This window comes from Aotus nancymaae, unplaced genomic scaffold (assembly GCF_030222135.1).
Source record: "Aotus nancymaae isolate 86718 unplaced genomic scaffold, 86718_ANA_hifiasm-v0.15.2.pri h1tg000108l, whole genome shotgun sequence".
Lineage (NCBI taxonomy): Eukaryota > Metazoa > Chordata > Mammalia > Primates > Aotidae > Aotus > Aotus nancymaae.
In genome coordinates this window covers 371925-398584 of record NW_026988523.1, presented here as the reverse complement: position 1 = coordinate 398584, position 26660 = coordinate 371925, and the positions used below count along the sequence as shown (strand labels likewise).

General features: G+C 45.1%; 2 protein-coding genes across 5 annotated transcripts in view; one reads left to right on the top strand and one right to left on the bottom strand.

Annotated features, from left to right (window-relative positions):
- The window catches only part of FAM78B (family with sequence similarity 78 member B), a 323508-nt gene that overhangs the window by 5280 nt on the left and 291568 nt on the right, over positions 1–26660 (top strand). For all 3 annotated transcript variants that reach the window (XM_064370732.1, XM_064370734.1, XM_064370733.1), the window contains 3 exons: positions 485–1204; positions 4402–4594; positions 10122–10280. The gene's annotated coding sequence lies outside the window, so the exon portion shown is untranslated. The remainder of the gene's footprint in view (positions 1–484; positions 1205–4401; positions 4595–10121; positions 10281–26660) is intronic.
- Positions 389–10156, bottom strand: POGK (pogo transposable element derived with KRAB domain). 2 transcript variants are annotated; one of them, XM_021668082.2, is made up of 4 exons: positions 10023–10156; positions 4353–4479; positions 3523–3621; positions 389–1872 (listed from the first exon to the last, which is right to left on the bottom strand). In XM_021668082.2, exons 1-4 carry the CDS (start codon positions 10152–10154, stop codon positions 401–403), a joined length of 1830 nt encoding a protein of 609 aa, XP_021523757.2. In that variant the 5' UTR covers positions 10155–10156; the 3' UTR covers positions 389–400. The 2 variants fall into 2 exon arrangements, with proteins under 2 accessions (XP_021523757.2, XP_021523760.2); XM_021668085.2 differs by lacking the exons at positions 3523–3621; positions 4353–4479 and having other exon boundaries at positions 10023–10106.

Here is a 26660-nt window from a genome sequence, read left to right as displayed (position 1 = left end):
GGTAGGAGGATGGTTTTGGGATGAAACTGTTCCACCTCAGATCACCAGGCATTAAATTCTCATAAGGAGCATGCAACCTAGATCCCTCACATGGGCAGCTCACAACAGGGTTTGTGCTCCTATGGGAATCTAATGCTGCTGCTGATCTGACAGGAGGCGGAGCTCAGGTGGTAATGCTTCTGCGCTCACCTTCTGCTGCGCAGCCTAGTTCCTGACAGGCCATGGACCGGTATGGTCCGTGGCCTGGGGTTTGGGAACCCCTGATCTATACTATTGCACTGTAGGCTCTAAGGGAACTTAAACACAGAAAAATACTAGAAAGAGAGAAGGTAGCTGTAGAACACAATCAATCAGCAAAGGCACTGAGTATCTACTCCTGAGTAGTTACCTGTCTCTCCCTTCAGTTGCCCTCAGCCATGCTTTCGGTGTCACATTCTTTTGGTGGTTCTCCTCCTCCTGGCAACTCACTCTCAATTTCCCACAGGACATCATCTTCCTCCTCCAAGTTGCTAGAGATATGGCACTTCTTGAACCCTTGGACAATGGACTCACTTGAGATGCTATTCCACGCGACCATGACCCACTCCAGAAAGAGGCCCAGGGGTGGCTTCTTAGCATTCCCAGTTGGGCTCAGCGCCAGGTTCCCAGCCAGAAGCCAGTTGGAGTACTGGGCCCGTACGCTGTCATTCAGTGGCTTGTAGACCACGACGTCCAGCACCTGAAGCTGTGAGGTCAGACCCCCTGGGATGATCACCATGTCAGTGTTCATGCTTTCCATGGAGTTCTTCACGGAATCTGTGGCGTGGCCCCGGAAGCCATTCAAGATGAGCATCCCTCGCTGCTTCGGCGCTGCTCCTGTCCTCCGTCTCCACACCACTTCCAGCCAGTCCTGCATCAAGTCTTCAGTCATCCACCCATACCGGTGGCAGCGGATTTCCATCCCACTGGGAAACTTCCCTGGGGGGATATACGTTCCCCTCAAAATGATGTACGGAGGTAACTTCCTCCCATCAGCCAAGACACCAAGCATTGCTGTGATTTTCAGTTTTTCCCTGCCTGGTGTCTTGACCAAGACAGGCTTTTCGCCCTGGTTATCAACAGTTACCCGTGATGGCACCTCTAAACAAATGGGCGTCTCATCTGCATTCCCCATCTGAGCTACCTCATAGTCATATGCCCTGCGCAGAGCCAGGACACTGCGCTGGTAAGTGACGAGTTTCTCAGTCAGGTCTTCTGGCAGGTGCTGGGGCACAGGCACTTTATGCCTCAGAGACAGGTCATACCTTCTCATCATTCTTCGACACCAACCCAAGCTTGCCTTGAACCCTTTCTCTGGAATGTTCATTTCCTGGGCGATTTCCAGAGCTTTCAGTTGCATTGCCTCCCGGGTGATGGGGTCCCCTTTGGCCTGCATGTACCTGACATACTCGGCCACACGTTGGTCCACCAGAGCAAACCTCCCATTCTTCGGGCCTCGGAATGCCCGCCGCATGGCATGGGCATTTTGAAGCTGTGGCTTCACTTTGCGCCAGTCTCGAACGTTTTTTTCCAATACTCCAAACTGCTTGGCAGCCTGGCAGTTGTTGGTGCTCTCAGCATATTCCACCACCATCAGCTTGAACCCTGCGTCGTAACTGCGGCGCATGCCCCGGCTGAACTGAAACTTCCCAGCTATGTCGTCAGCTGAGAGGTCATACCCTGGGAAGCCCATGGCCATGTAGAACGGGTACCCCTCACTCCACTCGGGCAGCTCTGTGATATCCCGCGGCAGACGGAGGCCAAAGCTGTCGAAGTGCTGAGGCTGAGGAAAGTGGGAGGTAGCATTCATTGGGCTTGGCCAGTCTGGAGGCTTGACGTCAGATTCTTCATTTTCTGGGAGACAAATAGGGAAGGGCAAAAATAATGCCAATAAGTAAAATGGCTTATACTCTGATTTTTGGGGGTTGAAATGCCGAGAATACCCTAATTGAGGTTCACCAAAAGTAGTAACTTCAATAACAGATAACATTGCCTAAGTCCTATCCATATGCCAATTTATATGGACTACCCACATCTAGTTCTCTCAGTAGCTGTAAGTTACTGTTCCTTCTTTGCAGATGAGGAAGGGGAGGCTACGGAGGTTACATAATACAGCAAGGTAGCCAAGCCAGAAAGTGGCAGAGCTGGGAATTGAACATAGGCACCAAGCTTGGACCAAATAATTTGGGGGCCATGTTTACACCAAAATCCTTTTTATGTGAATGAGAAGCCAAATGTAAACCATACTACCATATAATATTACAGAGACACTTCTTCCTGGCCTGAATCATGGCCCTTTTGAACCAAGAAAACCTATAGCAAAAACCATACTTAGCGAAGCAAGGCTTATGAGGCAGAAAATTAGTTCTTGCACATTAATGGTAGAACTGGGTTTCACTTTATATTTAGAAGGTGGTCACAGAGACCAGGTGCAGTGGCTCACGCCTGTAATCCCAGCACTTTGGGAAGCCAAGGTGGGCGGACCACAAGGTTAAGAGATTGAGACCATCCTAGCCAACACAGTAGCCCATCACTACTAAAAATATAAAAATTATCTGGGCGTGGTGGTGCGTGCCTGTAGTCTCAGCTACTTGGGAAGCTGAGGCAGGAGAGTCACTTGAACCCAGGAAGTGGAGGTTGCAGCGAGCCGGTATCGTACCACTGTACTCCAGCCTGGCGACAGAGCAAGACTCTGTCTCAAAAACAAACAAACAAACAAAAAAAAAACAAGGTGGTCACAGAAGTTGAATATGATTTGGGGAAATTACCCTATCTCACCCAGACTAACTAAAATGCCATCAGTTGTAGGATGCATCATTATGTGTCATTAAGAAAGAAAACACTACTAATTAAGCTATGACATGTCATTGATTTTAAGAGGCATTCTCAATTTCAGAGACAGTAAAGCAATGGGGGAAAAACATGTCTTAGAGTTAGTGAAATACGGCATTTTAAACTCTTACTTCTGGAGAAAAGACAAAACTATTCCAGCCATCTGGAAGCAATGCTATATTCATTCAACTGCAGCCACACTAAGTATTTTTCTTGATAAAGGACTAGGTACTTCTTAAGATACATTTGCTCAAATGTATTGCTATTGCTTTTTCTATCCAATATGAAGTGGTCAGGAAGCCGGGTAACTCAGGAAGCGTGCTTCCTCTCACTATCCGTTGTTTGCAGAGGCGCATGGTATGCTACTGAGGTAGCCCTGTCCAGCCAGAAGGTGCACTGGACCAAACGCCGCACGAGCTCATTTCACTTCATCCACATAGAAGGTCATACATTGAGTCTTGTTACTCAGAGCTGACAGAGGAAGAATGGAAGCTCTGAGGTAAAAGCAGTTGCCTAAGGTTACACATTTAGCGCTTCAAGAGAGAGATTCTAAAACTCCAAAGCCCATAATCCTTCTATCTCACTCTTAAATACCCCCTGGAATGGCCACTGAAAATCCCACGTCACAGTGTTCCCAGCTGGATGGACGCTCAATGGTTTTACTTGTAGTACCTGCAGAGGTGCCTCCTTGGAGCTGCCACTCGTCAGAATTCTGAGACTCCTCCTCCCCTTCCAACCGGGTGATCATGTCTGGCTTAGGGAATGGGAATTCTGTTTATAGGAAATAAAATAGGTAACAGCTGCGTGTTACTGTCCTGGAGCACTACCAGAATGAGTAATACACTTAAGAACCACCCTCCCCTTCTTTGTGAAAACAAGGGGAAAAGGCTCAGGGATACTTAAAGAAAAAAGATAATGGAAAATAGATCTGTCCAGGGAAATGGAAGGATCTCTCCTAACAAGGGATGGTATTGGCACCAACAAGAAAAGAACTGCATTTAGAAGGGAAGAGAAGGAGTGTAGCTGCTGAGCCAATGACTTGGTACCTGTATGAGCACACTGGGAAATCTCTTCAAATGGGTACATTCTGTTGATAAAATGGATGATACCGATTTGGGGTGGGGGGCTGGGGAGAGGAGTCTTTGGGAGTGTACGTCCCCAAGCTTCTGAGGCTGACAGGATAAGGCCCGCCTTCCCTCCTAAGGAACAGTGAGCACAGGCCCAGATCCACGGGGACATTTCTAAGGTCAAATGGTTTTTTTCCTTAAAATGCGAATGCCTGGGTTGAATGAGGTCAGTTCCGAGGCAGCACGGGTTGCTGAGTAGGACAGCACAATATTTATATACTGCCCAAACAAAAAACTGGAAATTAAATGGGGATAGACATTGAGGGGGCAGAGCCTAAGTTCAGGAGAGAGGGATGTGGATATACCAGAGAAGAGTCATGTAAACAGTTCTCTGGGCTCAGAGCTTCCAGGAGACAAAGGAAAGCAAAGCTTTACCCAGGGACAGGACGGTTTCATAATTCATCCTCATGACTTCCCGGTACAGGGCCTTTTGTTGCTCCGTCAAAACTTCCCACTCCTCATCGGAAAAATATATGGCCACCTCATCAAACAGGGCTGGTACCTGGAAGAGTGAACAGCCCTTTCTCAATGATCAACAGCCACATGTATGCCGACAGACTTCAGACCAGACAGGACCTTACAGGCAGCCCAGCACTGCCCATCCTCTCACAGGTCAGGTAAGGGACCCTGACCCAGGGGAAAACAGACTGTTCACATTCATACAGCTGCTGGAGGCCAACGAGGGCAGGAGCACAGTCCTGTGCCCACCACAGCAGCTGCCACCCTCAGTTCAGATAAGGTAAGCAGCACCTTGAGAAGAAAACTAACTCCCTACCATGATCACCGGCTGGGGGACACTGGGACATTGTACCCTCATGTGCTGCAGTGAGAGCTGCTCACGGCTCACTTCTGACCCACCCACACCCAGATAAAAGTGTCTCACCAACACACTCATCCCCAATTCCCTCCCACCCCAGAAAAGGACCCTCGGCCCGGGGCGGGGTGAGTTGGGTAGGATCACTGCCCTCCATGGGTTCTTTGTGGTTTTCCAGGGCACTGCATTTCCAAGGGTACCAACTAAAGTGTTAGACTTGGAACCCAAAGCTGCCCAGGGAGGAGCCCTACTTGGCCTTTCCAATCCACAAGAGCAGGAAGAGGAAGAAAGAAGGGCTAATTAGAGCTTAATGTATGTAATGAGATTCCAGAGCAAACTCATTCACTTTGATCCTAGACCAGGTAGGCAGAGGCCCAAGGTCTGTGTCCCTGCACTGTTCCTCTGCTTCCCGGCCCCAGCACAAGGGGGCTCCTCAATAGCCCAGGGCAGCCGAGCCACCCAAACAACCTCCCCTCTTTGTTTTTCACTGTATTTTTTCGTTCAGTCATTAAAAACCCTAATCCAAAGCTCATCCTATTTAGTGATAAGGCGGCACTGGACAGCTTGTTTCAGTATGGTTATTCTGTATTCTTGCCTTAGAAGCTATTTCCCAAAGCTGTATCTTGGGTCTGAGTGATTAAGATGTTGTTTTTCCTCAGTATAGAAAATTAGTGTCCATACACTATATAGACTGCAGCCACTTCAGGGGTCAGGCCATCAGTCACAGGTGCTGGCCTTTCCTCCCTGACCCATGCAAGCCCCCCTGTTCTGTCCCTATTTCCACAGCACCTCACATGTGGGAAGCACATACTAGGAGAGGCCCTGTAACTGCTTCATTTATTCATTTATTCCCCACAGAGGGCCTGTGGAGAAGCAGATACCTCTATTTTTTTTTTCCTTTGAGACAGAGTCTTGCTCTGTTGCCCAGGCTGGAGGGCAGTGGCACGATATTGGCTCACTGCAACCTCTGCCTCCCGGGTTCAAGCAATTCTCCTGCCTCAGCCTCCCCAAGAGCTGGGATTACAGGTGCATGCCACCACACCTGGCTCATTTTTGTAGTTTTAGTAGAGACGAGGTTTTACCATGTTGGCCAGGCTGGTCTTAAACTCCCAACCTCAGGTGATCCACCCACCTTGGCCTCCCAAAGTGTTGGGATTACAGGTGTGAGCCACTGTGACCTATTTAATCAAATAGATTAGAATGATTCTATTAAATCAAATAGAACATGGGCTCAGAGAGGTCTCATTTCCAGTCTGACGTCATAGGCAATAAATGGCAGGACTGCGTTTTGGACCCAGCACTGCCTAACCCCAAGGCTCCAGCAACACCGAGCACAGCTGCCTCCTGATGACTAACCCTCAGCCTTCCGTAGCTCTGTGCTCAGCTTGTACTCAGCTGTGTACCATTCCCTGAACAACCATTCCCTGATGCCCACATACCTTGGCCCATAATCTCCCCCACCCTTGAAGGACCTCCCCTTTCTTGGTCTGGCTGACACCCGCCCATCTTCCAGGACTCAGCCCAAACGCCCTGCTCCCCAGGAAGCCTGCTCTGTACCGTGCTGGGAACACACCCGCATGTCCCTGTGATGCCCTGGGCTCCACGCTCCCAGGGCACTCGTCACACTGTGGAATTCTTTTGGTGGACTTGTCTGCTCCCTCCACTAGAAGCTGAGCTCACTGAAGGCAGGACCTGTACTTCCTCCCTTTTGCTTCCCTAAGCCTAGGACACTTCCTGGAGCTAGGAGTCACTGAAAAACGTGTTTCTGAATATACAATCTAGGCAAATCTCTGGATTTCCCTTCTCTTGTTCCACTCGGAACTGTTTCAAAGAATCATTCAATTTTATCTGTCACAAAACCAAGCCTACTCTTTGGAGTAAGAATGGACAAAAATCCCTAAGTGTGAAATACGAGGAGGTATAACGGATTCGTGTCCAGGCTTTCCTCAGACTTCCTCGCCCTGGAAAGCCTGGGAATTTTCCACCTGACTCCTTTCCCACCTCCCAGGCTTTTAAAGAGCTCTCCCTTTGGCCTTTTTTTCTCCCTGGGAAGTCCCAGATCCAGGCCATACCTATTTATAGTCCCCTTCCCTTTGCTGATAAAATGGGAACAGGACTGGCTATGCCTGTCATTTCAGAGGGGCTATCAATACTTTTAGTGGGGGTAACACATTCTAGGCCTGATAAAACATCAGGTACCAGGAGCCCTGAAGCTGCAAGAAGGCTGGGGGGGCTGGTGCAGGATTCATCTCCTCCTATTGATGACTGAGCCATGGAGGATCTTCAAACAAGCCCACATTATGCTCCAGAGGCCCAGTGCAGTGGCTTAGAAATTCTCCTCACAGCAAGCCTCTGTGAGAATGGAGCGATCCTTCAGCCAGGCCTCCCCTCGCTCCACAGAGGCCTTTTATCTGGCCAAACACAGCAGAAGGTAAACAGGGCCAGCCCTGGGCAGAACTGGGAAGTCAGGCAGTCTGCGTACCACCTCCAGACACCCCTTCTTGGCCTTGCAGGTAGGGGCCCTCAATCCCTGCCCTCCTCCCTTTCCTCAGAAGATCAAGGACTCACTGGTGTTCTTCCTCCGGCTTGTGTGCACTGCCTTGCTCTGCTCAGGAAGCTGGCATTCCAACGCTATCGCCAAGGGTAAATGTTGTAAAGTGCTTACACATTGCACAGCCTCACTAAAGCCTTGCGGCCACCCAGCAACGACGTGGGATCTCAGGGGAGTGAGTCTGTACTGACCCACTGATGGCGTGCCTGCTATGTGCCAAGCACTGTATGGGACACTCGATCATCTATTCTCTCACTTAATCCTCTAACTAGGGACATGGGGATCACTACCTCATTTTTACGGGTTAAGGAAACAGAGTGGTTAAGTAACCTGTCCAAGGTCACAGAGATAGAAAGTCTGATGCCAAAACTAGGCTTTCTTAGCAGGCCACTTGGGCCTTAGCATAGTGGCTGTAGAGAGCCTGAGGCCTCCCTTAGAAAGACGGGCTAAGGCCTCATTCCACAGAGCTAAGGAGAAAGCTCCAACTCCACGGCACAGCACTCCATGTCCTCCTGGCTGGCTCTGGCTCCTGACCTGGCCGCCTTCTATGCCTGATCCCCTTCCACTCTCTGCCGTGAGTTTCAGGTTCCAGCTGCAGGGGAGCTGCTCCTAACTCTGCACACAAGCGCCTCTCCCCGGGCTTCTGCCTGTGCTGTCCTCCTGCCTGAAGCGCAACGCCCCCCTTTCCTCGGCTGATTCCATCATGACTAAGACTCAGTTCAAAGTACATTCTTCCTTTTTTCTACTTGAAATTGTATTTCTATTTCAATCCTATAAAATTTTATCCTACTATATTATAGTTCTTATACTTGAAAAGGTTTCACTGATCACCCTAACATAATTCTCTATGACCAAAATACATATTTTAAAAATAGATTCTTTTCTTCTAATGTAATGCTCTAGAGCAGGGTTTCTCAATCACAGCACAACTGACATTTGGGGCCAGTTAATTCTTTGTTGTATGCACGTGTGTGTGGGTGGGGCATCCTGTGCATCGCAGATGTCTAGCAGCACCCCTGGCTTCTACCCACTAGATGCCAGGAGGATCTCCCAGTCCCCAGTGCCCCCCGCCTCAGTCAGACAACCAAAAGTGTTTCCAGATATTGCCAAATATCCAGGGGTGGGGGAAGGAGGTAGTGTTTCCAGATACTGTCAAATGTCCAGGGGTCGGGGCGAAATTGCTCATTGCTCAAGATTAGGCCTTGTCCAGGAAGCCCCATAGTTCTCGGCCTGATCAGGCATCTCCCCACTGGCTCTTGGTGCATCCTCGCAGACCTCTGCACTCTGCACACTGTGCTTATTATTACTTATGTTTACTTCCCTGCCTTGCTCACAAGACTAGAAATTCCATCAGGAAAAAACCTCTTTTTACACCCAGCACTGCGTTTGGTAACTGTGGATGGACGGCCAATTGCCTGGAGGCCACACGTGCCCAATCCCCAGCCCAGCCAGCTGCTGGCCTCCCTCCTCCAGCTCCTCTGGTTACCTCCTTCTTTCCCCACTCAAGCATGGTGTGTCATCTTGCTCCTTCCTCGCTGTCCCAACACATTCACTTTTATTGCACCTGTTCTCCAAGGCTGTCCATTTAGATGTTCTGGGCTCGCCATTTTAGCCTCAAAGCCCTGAGTTTCGACTGCCTTGGGGTTTTGTTCCAGGCTAAATGGACCTGACACCTGCTTAAATCAGAATTGGGAAGAAGAATGTAGTGGGCACAGAACACTGCTAAGGCAAAGGCAGTGCAGTGTCCAAAGCTAGACTGGCAGACCCAGAGCCTGCGGTTGCATGGCTTTCTTTTTTTCAAATTAAGGTATAGCATATATACGGTAAAATGCATTATTTTAAAGGGTATAGCTCAGGAGACCTGTTTTGAAGAACAAATGTCAGGGTACATGTGTATCCTTGGGGTAAAGCAGATCATCTTTCTACATCCCACTTCCATCATGTGGTAGGGAACAATTTACAAGTGCCATGCTTCTATAGATAGACTCTTTACAGAAGCAAAAGATACTACGTATACTGACAGTATTTATACACAATAGAAAATAAGCAGAGAAAAGGAATGTCAATTTGTTGCTTATTTAAAATGCTTAGTCTTCATGCCTAATTACCAAGAAGTCCAGTAACTACTGTGAATAACTATCTGTAACTATAAATATCCACTGCATTTGTATGTGTATAAACTGACCTCTATCACACTATTCTGTGTGTGTATCCTAAATCTCTGTATTCCCTGCTGCCCGCCATTTCAATCCAGGCCAGCTGGATACGCAGCTCTCCTGTAGGAACTGTGATAAGAGGTGCTCACACAGAATCAACCAGCCTAACCTCTCATGTCAACCCAATGACTCGAGTCTTATCTAAAATGGTTCCCTTCAACCAGCATTAAGTCAGCAAACATCTACTTGGTGCCTACAATGTGCCTGGCATCAAACACAGTGCAGGAGAAGTGGCTGAACGGGAGAGACAAGGTCTTGGCTTCTAGGACTTCCAATCGAATGATGACACGCTACATGGCTGAGGGACTGCTTCCATAACCACCTCCTCCGTTCTTTGCACTGCCTTTTAAAGCCACAGGGCTGATTTCTCAGGAATGCAAACACACCGGGCTGGGCTATTTTTACTTCCCTGGCTCTCAGGCCTGCTACTGCTGGCCGTGTGGACTCCACACCTTCTTACTTACCCATCCGCCCTCAGAGCAGATTCGGACTTTCTGCATGACAACCGGGCCGTCCTCCAGTTCCCGGCTCTGAATCTCTTCTTCCTCTTCCTCTTCTTTCAGGGTCAAATTGAGAGGGAAGGCTGCGGACTCCATCTCTGCAAATAAGATTCAGGTTCAGAAAGACCAGGCGTCACTGGAACCTCCCCAAAGCCTTTGATGGTGGAGGCTGAGCTACATACTAACCTCTTTAGCCCCAAGCGCTGTGACCGCTGGAGGGAGGTAAGGGAACAGAGTCGGCCAGGAAGCTACAGGGTGTCATGTTTAATTATGATAAGAGAGGCTATGGGTAGATAACGTCTCTGGCTGCCTTCAAATATTTAAAAAGCTGTCTGGGGAAGAGAACCCAGACTGGTTTGTAGAGACTGGAGGGCAGAACTGAGGCCAGCCAGTGGGTAAATATTCCACAACAAGGTTTTAAGCTGTGAGAAAGGCAGTACTTTCTCACAGCCAGTCCCACCCAGGGGAAAGGTGCTGATTTCCTATCAGTGAGGGTGTCTGAACACAGATTGGATTGGGTGCTAGAAGCCAGTTAAGCATGGGCGGAGTGCTTGGCTCAGTAGGCCCATCACCTGGATTTTCCAAATCCAAAGGTTCTGTCCACGAGCTGGTTCAGAAAATAGGGTCATTCTACCCTAAGGGACTTTGAAAACCCAGGAGTCAGTGAAACATAGTGAGAGCTATGCTTGGATACCGAAAAAAGGTGCAGAAGTCTGCTGGGGCCCACCCTAACAGGGAAATGACCCATTGCCTCTGGGATGCAAATTCTCTATTCGCTGACTCTTGGCCAGTACAAAGGGCCGCGCTCCTGCCCTCTACGGGCACAGGCAATTCCTAAGTGTGGAGTGCGGGTGCATCTTAAGGGCCGCATCTTCTGGGACTTCCAAAGAAAAGATCCCTCTGGAGTTCAAAGTCGGTTCTTTCGATATTTCCAAAAAAGATGGGCGAACGCGGCATGGATAGGTCTAAGCTTCAGATGCCTGCAGCAGCTGGGGCCCGAACTTGGCCGCGGCCTCCCCGCCGGCTCCCGGGCAGAGGTGGGAGGGGCCGGCGCCCCGCACGAAGGTGCCGCAACCAGGGCCGCCGCCCGCCCTGCCCAGCCTGCGCCACCGCCGCCGCGCCCCGGGGCGCGCTCGGATTCTCCAGCCATCTTGCCCCATTTCCCTTTCTCCGCGGCCCCGCGCCGGTAGCGCTCCTGCCGCCCCCTCCGCCCGGCCCGCCTCCCGGCCGGGCCCCCTCCCAGCCCCAGCGCACCTGCCGGGCGGCGAGAGCCGGCGCCGCCCGCCTTCCCCGGCGGGCCCGCAACAAAGACGGCGGCGGCAGCGCAGCCTCGGCGCCCCCGCCCCCGCCGCGGCCCAGCCGCCCGGGACCCGGGGGAGGAGAGGCGCCGCTGCCGCCCCAGCCCCCGCCCGCGCGCACTCACCGCCGGGCCCAGCGGCCGGGGCACGGGGTGGGGACGCGAGGGCTCCGGCCCGGCTGTCACAGCGCCATCCTTTCCGCCTCTCCGGCCTCCCGTGCGCGCGGCCCCTCGGGAGGGAGCGGGGAGGACACGTGGTGGGAGGAGGGAGGGTCCGGCCCGGAGCTGAGGGTGTTGGGAGGCGAGGGGAGGAGCGCGGCTGATGTCAGCAGGCCTCGGCGGCGCCGGGGGACGGCGGCCGCGCGAGCTCCGGGGCCCTCCTCTCTGCGCGGCTTCCGGCCGGTCCGCGCACCGCCCGGGCAGTCCCTGGCGGGCCTGGGCAGCCGTGCCCTCGGCCTCCTGCCCCGCCCGCCGCAGGCCGCTTCCAGTGCCGCGTGTGACCTCGGCGTGGACGAGGCAGGAAGAGCCCGGATTGATTTTAACCGAGCGTAGTGTGGGCGCACGGTTCCATGTGCTCATTTGCAGTCACCAGCGGGTGCACTTGCTTGGATGAGCTCTCCAAGCGCTCTCGCCGCGCTTCGAAAGACTAGACCGGCAAGGGAGTGTAGGGACAAGAGGAGGGGGTCTTTGGGCAAGAATATTCGTATTCTGGCAGCAGGCTCCTGTCCAGAAATTCGTCATATAGATGGAGAAGGAACTTCCCGATTTTTGTAGCTGTTGTCTGTTAAATGCCAAGCATGTAATCCCTTGAACAAAGTAGGTGTATAGAAAGACCTTCTCCAAAACGTTCAAAGGAGTTGTTTACTCTCAGCTTTGGGGACAATACAACAAATGTGACTCGAGAAGCCATGAAGCCCTTTTCATTTCAGAAAAAGATTTTGGGTTTGGGTTTTCGTTGAGAACTTGTTAAAGAAAAAAGTATTCTGACACTTGTTAAAACAGTAAGGAAGGCTTTATACAGTGTTATTGCTATCTATAGGTGTAAAGATGATCACACTAGGGAGAGAGACGAGGTCTAACCTGGAATACAGTAAGGACAGCTGGGGCTGTACAGCCAAGGAGCAGAACGAAGGGGTCAGTAGATGTAAAGTTACTGAGAGGAGACGCAAGCTCCTGGAGGGATTCTTGCTGAACCCACTTAACAGGATTCTTGCTGAAGGCAGGCCAGGGCGATCAGATATCAAGGGTGAGGGAATAAGGAATTTGATCAGATACCAAGGGCGGTCAGATATCAAGGGTGGTGATTTCTCTTTAACTTGACTTAGCAGGATTCTTGCTAAAATAGAGCTGGGCAGGCCAGAGGTGCGGGGGGCGGGGGGTGAGTGGTCAGGGGACCAGGGTGGAGGGCTGCTAAAGAAGGGGGCTCACACCTGATTAAACTTTTGTCAAGGGGAGAGTCCGTCAGACTCTTCAGATTGACCCTGAGACCTGAGTATCTGTTGGAAAAGCTCTGTCTTTCCAAGTTTTCGTGGGCGCTACTATTTATATATGACTTTTACGTCTCTCTGTCATGGGAGAGGCCGCTGTGCGCTGTACTCTTAATACGTAAAATGTAGCATGACATACACATCTCTGAAGTCCAATCACTGCTGACAACCCAAGACCACAGAAGATCTAATCAGTGGGTTGGAAAGACAGTTCAAATACTGGGAGGGAAGCTAGAATTTATTTTTTGTTTTAATGAACAATTATTTTTTGTGTATAAAGTAAGTATTTGTAGAACAGGAATGACATCTTAGCTTGAATTGGCATTCCCCTATTAATTTTTCTGAGGAAATGGCAGGTTCAAATAGAAAGGTGGGCATCAGGAAGGGAGGGGGGCACTAGGGGTGTTCGCTGGCACCTCAGCATCTTAGAAAAGAAATTAATACAGTTAGGAGATAGCCAAAAAACGCCCCACTATGTTAGAGTTTTAGTCTCTGAGAGCCCTAAAGTTCTCATGGGCTTTGATTAGGTGTCCCTGGGAGGAAACTAACAGTGACCCACCTGAATTCTTGACTTCGAACCCACAGTCCCATGATCTCAATTACTGTCAGAGGATCCACCGTTCTATGGGTCTGTAATTGCTAACAAGACTTACTCCAGGAGCAAGGTGCTGGTGTGGCACAATACACTGCAGACTCACGTTTTAGTGGTTTTAAGTGGCTTTCTGAGTCATTGTGCTTCTCTCTGCTGGTGTTTCTTCTGCAAAAAGAGCGTTGAAGCAGATATCGTCCTAATGTTCCCTCAGATCTATTATTGTTCCCATTCTCCATAAGACTGCATCTGAGTCTGAATGGGGAGTGACTGAATCCAGTCTTTGAGACAGTGCATTACTCGGTAATTCCATAGGATGGATTTCTCTTAGTTGGTGGCTAATATCAACAGAACATCCATGTAATCAACACAGTAGTTGTTTAATGATGCTGTTGGTCTGACTTCATCCTTCCTCCTGTTGAATTATTACAGTACACATACCATAGGGATGCCAAGGAGCCTCAAATTCCAAATTTTACAAAATTCTCATTTCTAACTGTAGTGCCCCCTAGTGAATACACATTTCTGATTGCCTTCAGCAGAGGCTCCACAGACGGGTCAGCATAGCTATTGGCTCACATACATCTATTCCTCAGGGACTGCTGTAGATTGAATCAATAGTTTTGGTACTTTGTGTCCCTGTGGTAGTGTTACATATCACACCTTTGCTGAGGTGTCATGTGCAGAATGTATTTCAATGCCCCTTCACTTGGCCTGCTTTTATAGTGAGCTTCAGCCAGTGGAATCTGGGGGGAAGTGACTGTGTGTGAGTCCTGAGCAGAGGTCTTAAGGACACAGAAGTTCTTCCTTGCACCTCCGGGAGCTTTTGATCTCTGCTATGACAGAAGCATGCTTAAGTAGTCACTGCTTCTCCAACTTGGGCATCAGAATGAGGCATGTGTTACGGAGCCATTCTTGCTAATATGAAGACCAGTGACAATTAGAAAAGATCATTATTTGAAGCTACTGAGTACAGGGGTGCCTTGTTATATAGCAATTTTGAAGGTATAACTTATTGAGATGATGACAAGAGGCAACCTTGGCCTTAGGGCTCCGAACCTTGGCCCTCAAAGGGTTGCCCTGAAACAGGAGAAGGAGAATTGACCATTTTGTGATAAATAGCCTCAGGTATATGAACAAAGAAATCCTAGTTGGGAAGGAAAGGAGGAGAGAACCAAATGGGGAAGAAGCATCACTGCTGACTGCATCTTTCTGTTTCCTGGGATTCTGGCACTTCAGAGAAAGAGCAAGATATGAGCCCTAGCCCTAGAAATTACCAAAAAAAAAAAAAAAAAAAGCCAGGCATGCTGGCTTTTATCTGTAATCCCAGCTACTCAGGAGGCTGTAGGAGGATTGCTTGAGCCCAGGAGTTCAAAACCAGCCTGAGCAACATAGCGAGACCCCATCTTTTTAAAAAAATATTACCCAGTAAAGCCAGAAGTTATTCCTGGGACATATTGATAAAATGGTAAGGAAAATTCTGCTCTGGGCAGTTCATTGAAAGGTCCTAGAGATTCTTGGAGAGGAGGTGTGCTGTTAGAGCATCTCAGAGAGTTAAGGAACAGTCAGTGGTTTCTCTAGAAGAAGAGGAAAGGGAATTATAACACTTAGTTTCACACTATTATAGCTACTGTAACAAAGAGACCCCAAATGCATCAAGGCAGAACTGTGATTTCCATTGATGTAATAGTCCAGAGTGGTTCTGCCCACAGGTGACTCCTGATGCCGTGATTTAGGATCCGTGTTCCTTCCGTATTTTGTCTTTGGTACCACCTGGGGCCTGTGGTTTTCTCTATCTGCCAGAGTGAAGGGGGGAGAAAATGAAGAAGGCACACCCTTGTCTTGCACCTACAGTGACATATATCTCTTTTATTCACATTCCATTGGTTGGGATCAGTTACATGGTCACACCTGTATGAGAAGAGGCTGGAAAATGTGTGTATCTCTATATAGAAGCGGAGTAGAGGGAAGGAGGGGAGGAGGGAGGGAGGGAGAGAGAAGGGAATTGGCTCATGTGATTACGGAGGCTGAGTCCCACAGTGTGCTGTCTGCAGTTTGGAGAGCCAGGAAAGCTGGTGATATAATTCAGCCTGAGTCTGAAGGCCTAAGAACCAGGACCTCCAATGTCTGAGGGCAAGAGAAGATGGACACCCAGCCCAATAAAATCTTTTTGTTCTATTCAGGCCCTTACTGGATTGTGTGATGCCTGCCTATGTGGTGAGGACGGATTCAAATACTAATTTCTTCCAGAAATATCCTCACAGGAACACCCAGAAATAATGTTTTACCAGCTATCTGAGCACCCCTTAGCCCAATAAAGTTGACATATAAAATTAGCCGTCAGAGATATGATATTTCTAGGTGTAAACTTTTTGATATTTATTCTGCTTGGTTTTCTCTGAGTTTTCTGGATCTGTTTGGTTTGGTGTCAATCGCTGATTTTGGAAAATTCTCGTCTATTATTATTTCAGATACTTTTTTCTCTGTTCCTCTCTGTCTTCTCCTTCTGGTATTTCCATTATGTGTATATTATACCTTTTGTAATTTTCACACAGTTCTGGCATTCTTTTTTCTTTTCAGTTAGGGAGGTTTCTTTTGACATATCTTCAAGCTCACTGATTCTTTCCTTGGCTAAGTCCAGTCCACTAATGAGCCCATTAAAGCATTCTTTATTTCTGTTATGGCATTTTTGATTTCTAGAATTTCCTCTTTCTTTCAACTTTCATCTCTCCACGGACATTACCCATTTGTTCTTCCATATTGTTTACTTTTTCCGTTAGAGCCCTAAGCATATTAATCATAGTTATTTTAAATCTCAATTTTGATAATTCCCAACTATCTGCCATATCTGAGTCTGGTTCTAATGCTTGCTTTATCTTATCTTTTTTTTTCCTTCTTTTTGAGATGAAGTTTCACTCTTGTTGCCCAGGCTGCAGTGCAATGGTATGATCTCAGCTCACTGCAACCTTTGCCTCCTGGGTTCAAGCGATTCTCCTGCCTCAGCCTCCCGAAGAGCTGGGATTACAGGCATGCACCACACGCCAGGCTTTTATATTTTTAGTAGAGACAGGGTTTCTCCATGCTGGTCAGGCTGGTCTTGAACTCCTGACCTCAGGTGATCCACCCACCTTGGCTTCCCCAAGTGTTGAGATTACAGGTGTGAGCCACCACACCCGGCCGCTTTATCTTTTCAAACTGTGTTTTTTTTTTTTTTTTTTTTTTTTTTTTTTTTTTTTTACCTCCTTACCATGCCTTGTAATTCTTTTTTGTTGTTGAGAAATAACAATCTGGCTGGGAGTTAGGCTGGGTTTATTGTTTGCTGTGCTTGTAGTGTTGGAGTCTAAAATTCCCTCTCATGCCTGTTTTTGTCTGCACTGTCGTCTTTGGTTTTCTGTAGACTCTTTCCTAAACACAGTCTGAGGCTTGCATTTCTTTTATCTGTAAGCCCCTGTTACTAGACAGATGCCTGATTGACGTGGTGTTGGGATTTGGAGGGAGAAGAAGCATTCTTTAATCCCGATTGGGTCTCAGTCTCAGTGAGCCTGTGTCCCTGGTCTGGGACCTTCACAAGGGCTTCTTGGCTTCTTCCCATTCCCCCTTAAATGAGGCAGGAAGAGGGGGCTGGATTTGGTCATTTCTCTTCCCCAGGTCTGGCAGACTGGTAAAACACATGTTGGTTAGGTTCCGATAAAACAGTTTCCCTTGAGGGCAGGCTTTTGTGGAGGACAGAATGCTCTGGGATTGTTTCAAAAGGGTTACTTGTTCCTTTCCCCTTGCCAGAAGCATTAGGGGAACTTTCTCTGATTTTAACCCTGAGAACCTGATGGAGCTTCTGGAGGTAAAACTTCTGAACGTGTGAAGGCTCCGCTATGACTGCCCCTCCCGCAGTGGGGAGAGGTTACCTTGCACGCGGGTCCACATTGAGCGTCTGCCAAGTATTCCTTGTTTTGTATTTGGCTCCAGCAGTGGCTTCTGCACCTGTAAGCCATTATTCTCTGTACCCCCATCTCTCCACTTGTTGAGGTGGCAACTTGCCCTGTGACCTCCATTCTGATGGATCGAAAAAAATTGTTAATTTTCGTTTGTTCAGCATTTTCTTCTTGTGAGGATGGGAGTTACTACTTCTAAGCTCTTCATATGTTTGGACTGGAAACTGCTTTTCTTATTAGAAAAAAAAATTCTTTTACTCATGGAAGAAAATAAAAATCACTTGAAATTCTCATCACACATATAACTTACGAATATGGTTGTTTCTTAGGAAAAGCTGAGGGAATGACAACTTGTGGCTCGGTGAAGATAACTAAGTTAGGTGATAAATATATGAAATGTAATATTTATCCCTTAGTGTCCACGTTTTCACCAAAGGAATGAATTTAGAGATTTTGGAGGAGGAAATGGGAGCTGACTTGTTGTTGAGTCTTCTCTAAAGGCCATTACTCCCGGCCTAGCTTTCGCTAGGAGCTAGAAAGGAGACACTTCTCTAGTGAGAGAGTGAAATGCTAGTGTCTTATATTGTCCACTGGAAGGTTATAAGTGCTCTGGAATCACTTCAGCAGAGGAAGAGTTGATATCTAACTACAAAGTTACATAAATTAAGTGGCCTGGATAAAAAGGCATCTGTAGACAAAGCCAGACTTTTCTTTGTAAGTAATTTTAGATCAGTTTCAGCACATGTTTGGTGGAATCCCTAAAGTTCTAAACTTCAAGCATGGTAAAATAATTTTGATCTGGAAAAATTTTAAGCGTGTGTTAAGAGTTTGTTAGCAGTGCAAATATCCCAGTTACTGGCAGTAAATCCATATGGGTCCACAGCAACCTCAATTCTTGCCTCCTCAGAAGAAAGAATTTGACAGAGGGGCATTGACAGAAAAAAGAGGCCAAAGAAAGTTTCAGAGTAGGAGTTAAAGTTAATAAAAAAACTTTAGCACAGGAAAGAAAAGAAAGTATACTTGGAAGAGACCCAAGTGGGCATCTTGGAGGTCAAGTGCCGGTTTAACCTTGAACCTAGGATTTTAAATACTGGCTTACTTCAGGCTCCACTTTTAGGCTAGGGAGAGCAAGGCTGGGAGCTGGGCTGCCAGTCTGGTGACTGGAGTGAGGACTCATGGATCCTCTTCTGCCCGCCCATGGCCACCCATGGACCAATTGGCATTCACTTCCTCCCCTCTGAGGTCCATAAAAGCCCTGGGATAAGGCAGAGCAGGGCAGACGGTGGCCAGAAAAGGAAGAGGGCAGAAAGAGGACAGGATGATCAGCTGCAGAGAGGAGTACCCTCTCTACAGATAGCTGGAGATGATGGGTCAACCAGCAACAGAGAGAAGCTACCCTTTCTGCTGAGAGCTGCAGAGATGACCTGCATGTGAGAGGAACCACCCTCTCCCTCTCCAGGGCCTCTTCTTGGCTGAGAGCTGCAGACACTGGGATGACCAGTTGCAGAGAGGACCTATCCTCTCCAGGGCTTCCTCTCTGCTGAGACCTAACACTTGCTGGATGACCTGCCTACAGAGAGGAGTTACTCACTGTGGTTCTCCTCTGAGCTGCTGTAACACTCAGTAAAGCTTACCTTCATCTTGTTCACCCTTTACTTGTCTTTGTACCTCATTCTTCCTGGACACAGGACAAAAACCTGGGCAACAGTGTCGTGGCCCCAGAGGTTTTTGATCAGAATACTGACACCCTCAAAGATCCCGTAACATTACTATTAAATTCTTCATTTTATAGATGAGGCAATTGAGGCCTAGAGAGAGTGAATAACTTGCCTGCAGACATACAGCTGGTTAGTGGTAATGTAGATTCCCTTGGTCTGCAGTGATGCTATGCAGGACCCCATGTTGGTAAACCAGGGGTTCAATTTAGTAAGGACAAATTGCTGCCTTCTCTATGGAGGAAGAAGTCTGATGTCATTAACTTGCCACAAAGTGGCTGACTAGACTCCACAAGGGATGGTACCATATCAAAGCTCTGTATTGGTCTCTGCTGTACTTGGCACATTGAACACTCAGCTGTGGCAGGAGCTAGATCAGCTGTGGTGAGAAGGAGCCTAGGCTGCTGGACCTTTGCATAGCACTTGTCACTGATATCATGGCCACCATGGACCCATGCACAAGCAAAGTGGTGGCCAAGGAAAGAGTCTGGTCAAGGAAGGAGGATCTCTGCCAGGTTATTGATGGATGACTCCCTCTTGGAGACATCAGTGTGAGACACAGATCTAAGCACTTTGTGCTCACTTCAGTGGGTCCATTCACATGCCTCTTCCCTATACTTGTCTCCAATCTGCCAGTCTTGCTTTTTCCAGCACCCTGATCAGTTAATTGTCCATTGCACAGGATCCATAGTGCATCTCATTTTTCCTTTCATACAAGAGAAATAACTGACTATATTGTTTGAAGTTCTGCCCATTGGGAGGATTTCACTTCCTCACTGTCCTTCCAGATCATTTACAGCATTTACCTTCAGCTTGTACCAACATATGAAGACAATCAATCTATGAACCAGGCCTGAGATTTTCTCCCTCCATCAGTTGATTATAGGGCCCCTGATGAAATAAGTGAAGGAAAAATGTCCATGCATTAGAAATTAGTGACATTGAAGTCTGGACCATGCAACTTATGTGTGCTCTCCTGACCTACTCTGGCCAGGTCTGAAATGTTTTCTTTCCATCATGCTCTTTTAACCATCTGACTCAGTAGATTTGATACTTTCTGGCTTATTAAGGGAAGCTTCTGTGGTACATTTAGGACATATTTTTCTTATAACAGAAGGCAGGAATGCAAGGGCCAAAAGAACCAAGCATGTGCATTTAGAATTTCTGGCTGCTTACAGTGTATACATTCCACTCACATTCCATTATCCAGAGCAAGTCACCTAGCCAAGCTTGGCCCTGGACTGTGGAAGCATACTTCACCCATGAGGAGGCAAGGCAAGGGAAGGGCTCTGTAACACTCTTATACAAGGATGGGAGCAGAAAACAAGGAGCAATTATAGTCCGCCAGATTCCTGGAGATTTTTTTCCCCATTGCTCTCCATCATTATCTCTTCCTATAATATTTATTGTCTATACCACTCACCATTTTCTGTTTAGTTATATAAAGTTTTTACATTATTCTTTGGTTTAGGTATACTATATCTTCCTGGTAAGCTTGATAATGGGAACTAGGAATTATATTTCCCTTAAATCTTTTAGCACAGTGCTAAAAGCATCTTAGTTGTTCAATATAATTAACTAAGGGGTTGAGAGCATCTATATGATCAAATCATAGACCACATCAATCTTAATCTGTTAGCTTTATGATCCCTGAGGTATACTTAAGAGACATTTACCTGTTATAATTTTACATATATAAGAAACTACCTCTCTTATAGCTGGTTCAGAGAAGTGCAAGTTCTGAGAAGAAAAATGAAAGCTCAATTATTCATTCAACACATATTTGTTAAATGCCTGTAGATATACTCCTCCTTCATAGAGCTTAGAGTTCAGCAGGTGCAAACCCTGGGGTGTTTTCTGATCATCACAGAGAATGGACTCTGATATGATTTCAATTTGAAAAAATGATGTGGCGAGAAGGACACTGGCGGCATATGATCTTATTCCCTCATAACATTAGTATGGAAAGTTAGTTTATATTTAACCACTAGGTGGTAACATAATGGTGTAGTTAGACATAATGTACTCAGATTCTGTATTTGCCGAAAAATTCTAGTCAATTATTACCAGCAGCTGTTAGGCAAAGGAGATAATGAGTCCATAAGGAGATTAAGCCGAATGTTTTTAGCCACCAGATGCTATTAACTTTTTTTCCTTCTGTAAAGTGGATTAATGCAAGATTCTAGTTTGTTTATATAGTTGTTAGAACTCAGCTCTTTATTATGCCATCTTGTAAAGCAATCTGTGGCTAAACGCTAATCTCTGGCTAACTTCTGTTTTAGCTAAGATACTCAGGGTCAAGGGCACTCGAACTGCTTTGTGCACTGTTGACAGCCAGTGCACATGCTTCCACGGGAGATGAAGAAGGGTCTCAGAGCGTCAGAGAGAGTGCTGGAGCTCTCGGTTCTGTTCTGTTTGCCCTGATCTGGGATTGTGAAAGAAATAACACTATAATTTCTAAGGCTCAACCTGATTTTACCTTTCATGCCTATCCAGGCCTTATGTAATACAGGCAGTTTTATAGTCAAAAGGACCTGGTTGACATTTTGGGCTGGATGATTAAAAACAAACAAATAACAACCTGTGTTTGAATCCTGGCCCCATCATTACTTATTAGCTGTGTGGCCTCAGGCAAGTTACAGTTTCTTATGTGCAAATGGGGGAAATACTAATTTTACTACAAAAGGCTGTTGCAAGGCCTAAGTGAGAATCTGTATCTATAACTGTGTCCATAGCTACATCCATATCCATAACCACTAATACTACCATGCCATAGTAGGCACCCAAAATTATGAATGCACTTCCCAATCCCTTTGCTCCTCATATCAATCACTTTTACAAACCGGTCAGTCTTCTTGCTGACCCCAAATATGGTTTTCTCACTCCCATCTTCAGAAGGTGATGACATAGGAACTGCTAGAAAAATGAGAGCCCTTTCCTCTATCTTCACTTAGGAAAATTCTATCCTTCCTTTGAGATCCACTTAAAATGCTGCTCTCTATCATATTATTACATGTCTTAACATTTTACAGTCTTATCTTATTCTATATTTTAGTTATGAGTATTTTTCTTTCCAAGAAAAGTAGATACATTATGATGATGATGACTTTACTGTTAACATGTATAACATAATGTAAAAGTGCTTAATTTTTTTTAACTTTGATATATTAAACTATTCTAAAAGAAAAAATCCCAAATAGCCAAAGCAATCCTAAGCAAAAAGAACAAAGCCAGAAGCATCACATTACCTGACTTCAAACTATACTATAAGGCTACAGTAACCAAAACAACATGGTACTGGTACAGGAACAAACACATAGAACAATGGAACAGAATAAAGAACCCAGAAATAAAGCCACACACCTACACCCACCTAACATTTGACAAAGTCAACAAAAACAAGCAATCAGCAAAAGTGATATTCTAGTTCTTCTTTTGTAGAAAATTATAAAAGAAGTACTTTTATGCCAAAAAGGTAAAAGGCAATGCTGCTTTTTTTGGGATAGAAGTGCTTCTTTTGTACTTTTCTTTGAAGACTGTACTTTAGATAACAGTCTTGAATCTTTCATTATATTCTTCAAGTAGTAAGCTGAGCATACTGCTGACCCTTTCTCATAGTAATGAAAATTTCCCAAAGTAAATTCATTACTTTGCAGTTGGGGTTTTCTATAGTCTTGATTATGCTTTGTAATACCAACAGAGGCCTAACAGCAGAATGGTTAAAACTTGGGTTTTGCAGGAGGCGGAGGTTGCGCTGAGCCGAGATCGCGCCATTGCACTCCAGCCTGGGTAACAAGAGCGAAACTCCATCTCAAAAAAAAAAAAAACAAAAAAAAAAACTTGGGTTTTGTTGTCAGGCAACTCTGATTCTAGAGCTGACTCTGCTCCTCACTAAAAGTCTTGATTTTCTTATAAAATGGAGGCAGGAATACTTATCTATCAGATGGCTGTGAGGGCTAAATGAAGTATTTGTGTGAAGTGTTCAGCACAGGGTGCAGCACCTCTGGTAGTTGTTATTAGTAGCATAACACATATTTGTCTTTTCTTTCATATATCATGTTCTGACATTTTGCAATTCATTTTCTAAAAATTATTTATTATTATTATATTTAGAAATAGTCTTGCTCTGTCACCCAGGTTGGAGTGCAGTGGCACAATCATAGCTTGACTTCTTGGGCTCATGAGATCCTTCTGCCCCAACCTCTTAAGTAGCTGTGACGCGTGTGCACCACCACACCTGGGTAATGTTTTGTAGAGATGGTGTCTGACCATACTGTGTAGGTCTCAAACTTCTGGGTTCAAGCCATCCTCCTGCCTCTGCCTCGCTGAGATACGGGCCTGAGCCACTGTGTCCCACCGCAACTCATTTTCTATTTGTCCTTATATGTTCTTTTCTTCCCCCACTTTCCTTCCTTTTTCCCATTAAGCAAGAATTTTTGGACATTCCATTTTATCTCTGCTACCATATTTTGGTTAAACAGTTTAATATTATTATTCTATTGATTGCAGTAGAGCTGACAATAAATACCCTTGACTCACTTCTACAGCTTGCCTTAAATTAGTCTTTTCTCACTTTCCAAACAATGCAGTAACTCTACAACAGTTTAATCAATCTGTTTCCCTCCCACATTTTGTGCTGTTGTTGTCATATATCTTACTTGTTTACATGCTATAAATGCCACAAGACATAGTTACTATAACTGCTTTAAATAGTCAACATTTTAAATATTTCCCATATGTTTATCTTTATTTCTACATGAAGTTCTGTGGTTTAATTGGGGATCATTTTCTTGAAGGTCAATAACTTAAAAAAATTTTGTGTAGTGTAGGTCTGCCTGGTGAAAATGTTTTCAAGTTTTTGTTGTCTGAAAATGTCTATTTTCTCTTATTTTTGAATAATATTTTCACTAAATATAGAATTTTAAGTAAGCAGTTTTCCTGCCATGAAACTGTTATTTCACTGTCTTTTCCAATGCTATTGAGAAGTCAGCCATCATCCTTGTCATTATTCCCTTGAAGTTAAGTGTTTTTTGTTTGTTTGTTTCTGGTTCCTGACAAGATTTCTCTTTCTCTTTGTTTTTGTTATTGGTTTGACTGTGATGCAACTAGTCATAGTTTTCTTTGTATTTATTCTGCTTTAGGTTCAACTGAGCTTCTGAATCTGTGGGTTGATGTCTTTGATCAGATTTAACACATTAAATTAGCCATTATCTTTTAAAATACATTTTCTCAAATAAAACAGAAATACATTTTCTCTCTTATTCTTTACCTTCTCTTATATAGGATTCCAATTGTATGAACATCATGTCATTTGCTATATTTAATGTTTATTATGCTTGGTCCTGTTCTTTCCACTGTTTTATTTCTGTGATTCAGTTATTTTTCTACTGATTTAATAAGTTTACTTATGTCTTCTTCAGCATCCAGGCTCTTGAAAAATCTATCCAATGAGTTCTTGTTTTAGGATATTGAATTTTTCAGTTACAGAATATCTATCTAATATTTAAAAATGAATTCCAATTCTCTATTGAAATCATCTATTTTTTCAATAATTTTGTTCATATTTTCCTCTAGTTTTTGAACGTATTTATACTAGCTATTTTAAAGACCACATCTCCTAACACCAACATTTGAATTAGGGTCTTCTTCTATGGTTTATTTTTATTCTTGATTTTCAGTTACATTTGCCTGCCTCTTTGCATGTCTTGTACATCTCTATAGATGCTGGGCATTATTGTTAAATAATGATAAAGACTGAAGTAGGTGTTGCTTTCTCCCCAAAGGAATTTATCATTTTGTCTTTTAGGCTGATAGGGTAAGGGGCTGAGGTCGGTCCCAACAGGAATTAAGTTAAATCAGGGCTGGGTTGTAGGATTAGCTAAACCAGTTTACTTCTGGTTTCAATTGTCTTAGCAATGAGACTTATCACATGTTTGTTGCTGTCCCCTCTGACAGTACTCTGTCTCCTAAGCAACTGAGGCTACATGAGATCTCATTCTGCTTTTCAGGTCCGATGCCCTCCCCTCACCTCAACCTCAGTACTGAGTATATGAATCATGGGCAAAACTAGTTGTGTATCTGAGATCTCTCTACAGACTAGTCGGTCATGACAGCAAATGTCTCTGGGAAGAAAAGGGCTTATGATTTCTGTTCACCTAAAAAGGGCTCTTTCCACTCTGGAACTGCAATTCATTAAGAACCCTTTGTTTTCAAGCTCTTCAATGTCTTTAAGGTTTTTGTGACTTGTCTATTTTTTTCCCAATTGTTGAAGTGGGAGTGATGAACTGCTGATACTGTGTATCCCACCTGGAAGCAAAAGTTCTTAATGACTTTTAAATTAAGACAGTAAGTGTTGGTCCTGGTACATGACTTTTATATGGCTCTTGCACATATACTTTATTATATGGTTTTTCACTGTTCCAAAAGAAATGATGTTTAATTTGATGCTCTAAATCTGTGTTTTTAATATATGTGCAAATATACTAATTACTAATATATTAATAATTATAATACAATATTATAAATGTAGTACATTTAATATTACATATATGTACTATATATTATAAATTATAATTATATATCATATAGAAATATATGTAGGTTAGTTTAAACAACTGAAGACATTAAACAGATGCATATTTGTAAGTGACATAGATTATTACTGGTTTATGTATTATCCAGTGGTACTATGTCAAAGCCCAGTCTCTCCTTCGCAAACCTAGTTCTGTGCTTTGCTGGAATCATTCCCTGGGTGTTTGCCCCAGCTAGGGAGTATGAGCTGGGGATTTGCATCTTGCTACCAGTAGAAACAGACTTTTATGTCTTAAGTAGAATTGAGATCTTCGAGTATGAACTCCTGGGGAGCCTACATATTTTTAAATTTTCAAAACCAGCTGTAAAATGTTGAAGTATACTGTTAGTCCTTCTACGGCATAGAGGGTACTTGCTTATAAGGTTCTCTGAACAGAAGCTTTAGGTTTGTTGAATAAAACTTAATGGGAATTTAAGCTGGTTTCTAACTATTAACAGATGTAACATTTTGGGAAACATTTCAAAATTATATTAAACCAGTTAAAAGTGGTCAGGATGATATATAATAAAATCATCAAAGATTTGAGAATTGCCCAATCTACATTCATTCAAAACTCTTGCCTTTTAACCCATTAATCATGAAAAATTCTGTTTTTGTCATGCAGTACAGTATATATGAGCAGTTTTTCTGTCACCAATTCCATGAACCATCTGACAATTTCCTGATGGTTTTTTTTTTAAAAAAGAAATATGTGTAACAAATAGTATATGTGATATAAATGTTAATAGTCATATATGACTGTTACTGCAAATGAATTCTCACTGAGAAGTTTAACATGTAATAGCAGATGGCAGTGGAGCTTCTTTGGTTGAGTTGGAGGTGAGGGAGGCCTGCCTGCCTGGCTTTTCTCCAGTGATAACCTCTCCTCTCTAACTCCTAGGACCATAAAGATTATGACTTGAAAACCAGTGCTTTATGTATCTTCATTCTAATAATGATAATTATTTATCAGATTAAATTATCAAAATAAAATAATTTGCATTGGTTTAGGTG

What these genes read in the sequence shown, in the direction of transcription:
- POGK (XM_021668082.2), bottom strand. Translation starts at nt 10,154, where the DNA reads ATGGAGTCCGCAGCCTTCCCTCTCAATTTGACCCTGAAAGAAGAGGAA. An exon ending in TCTGCTCTGAGGGCGGATGG is followed by an intron (nt 4,480 to 10,022) that starts GTAAGTAAGAAG and finishes TCACTCTTCCAG; the next exon opens with GTACCAGCCCTGTTTGATGA. An exon ending in TGAAACCGTCCTGTCCCTGG is followed by an intron (nt 3,622 to 4,352) that starts GTAAAGCTTTGC and finishes TCCTATAAACAG; the next exon opens with AATTCCCATTCCCTAAGCCA.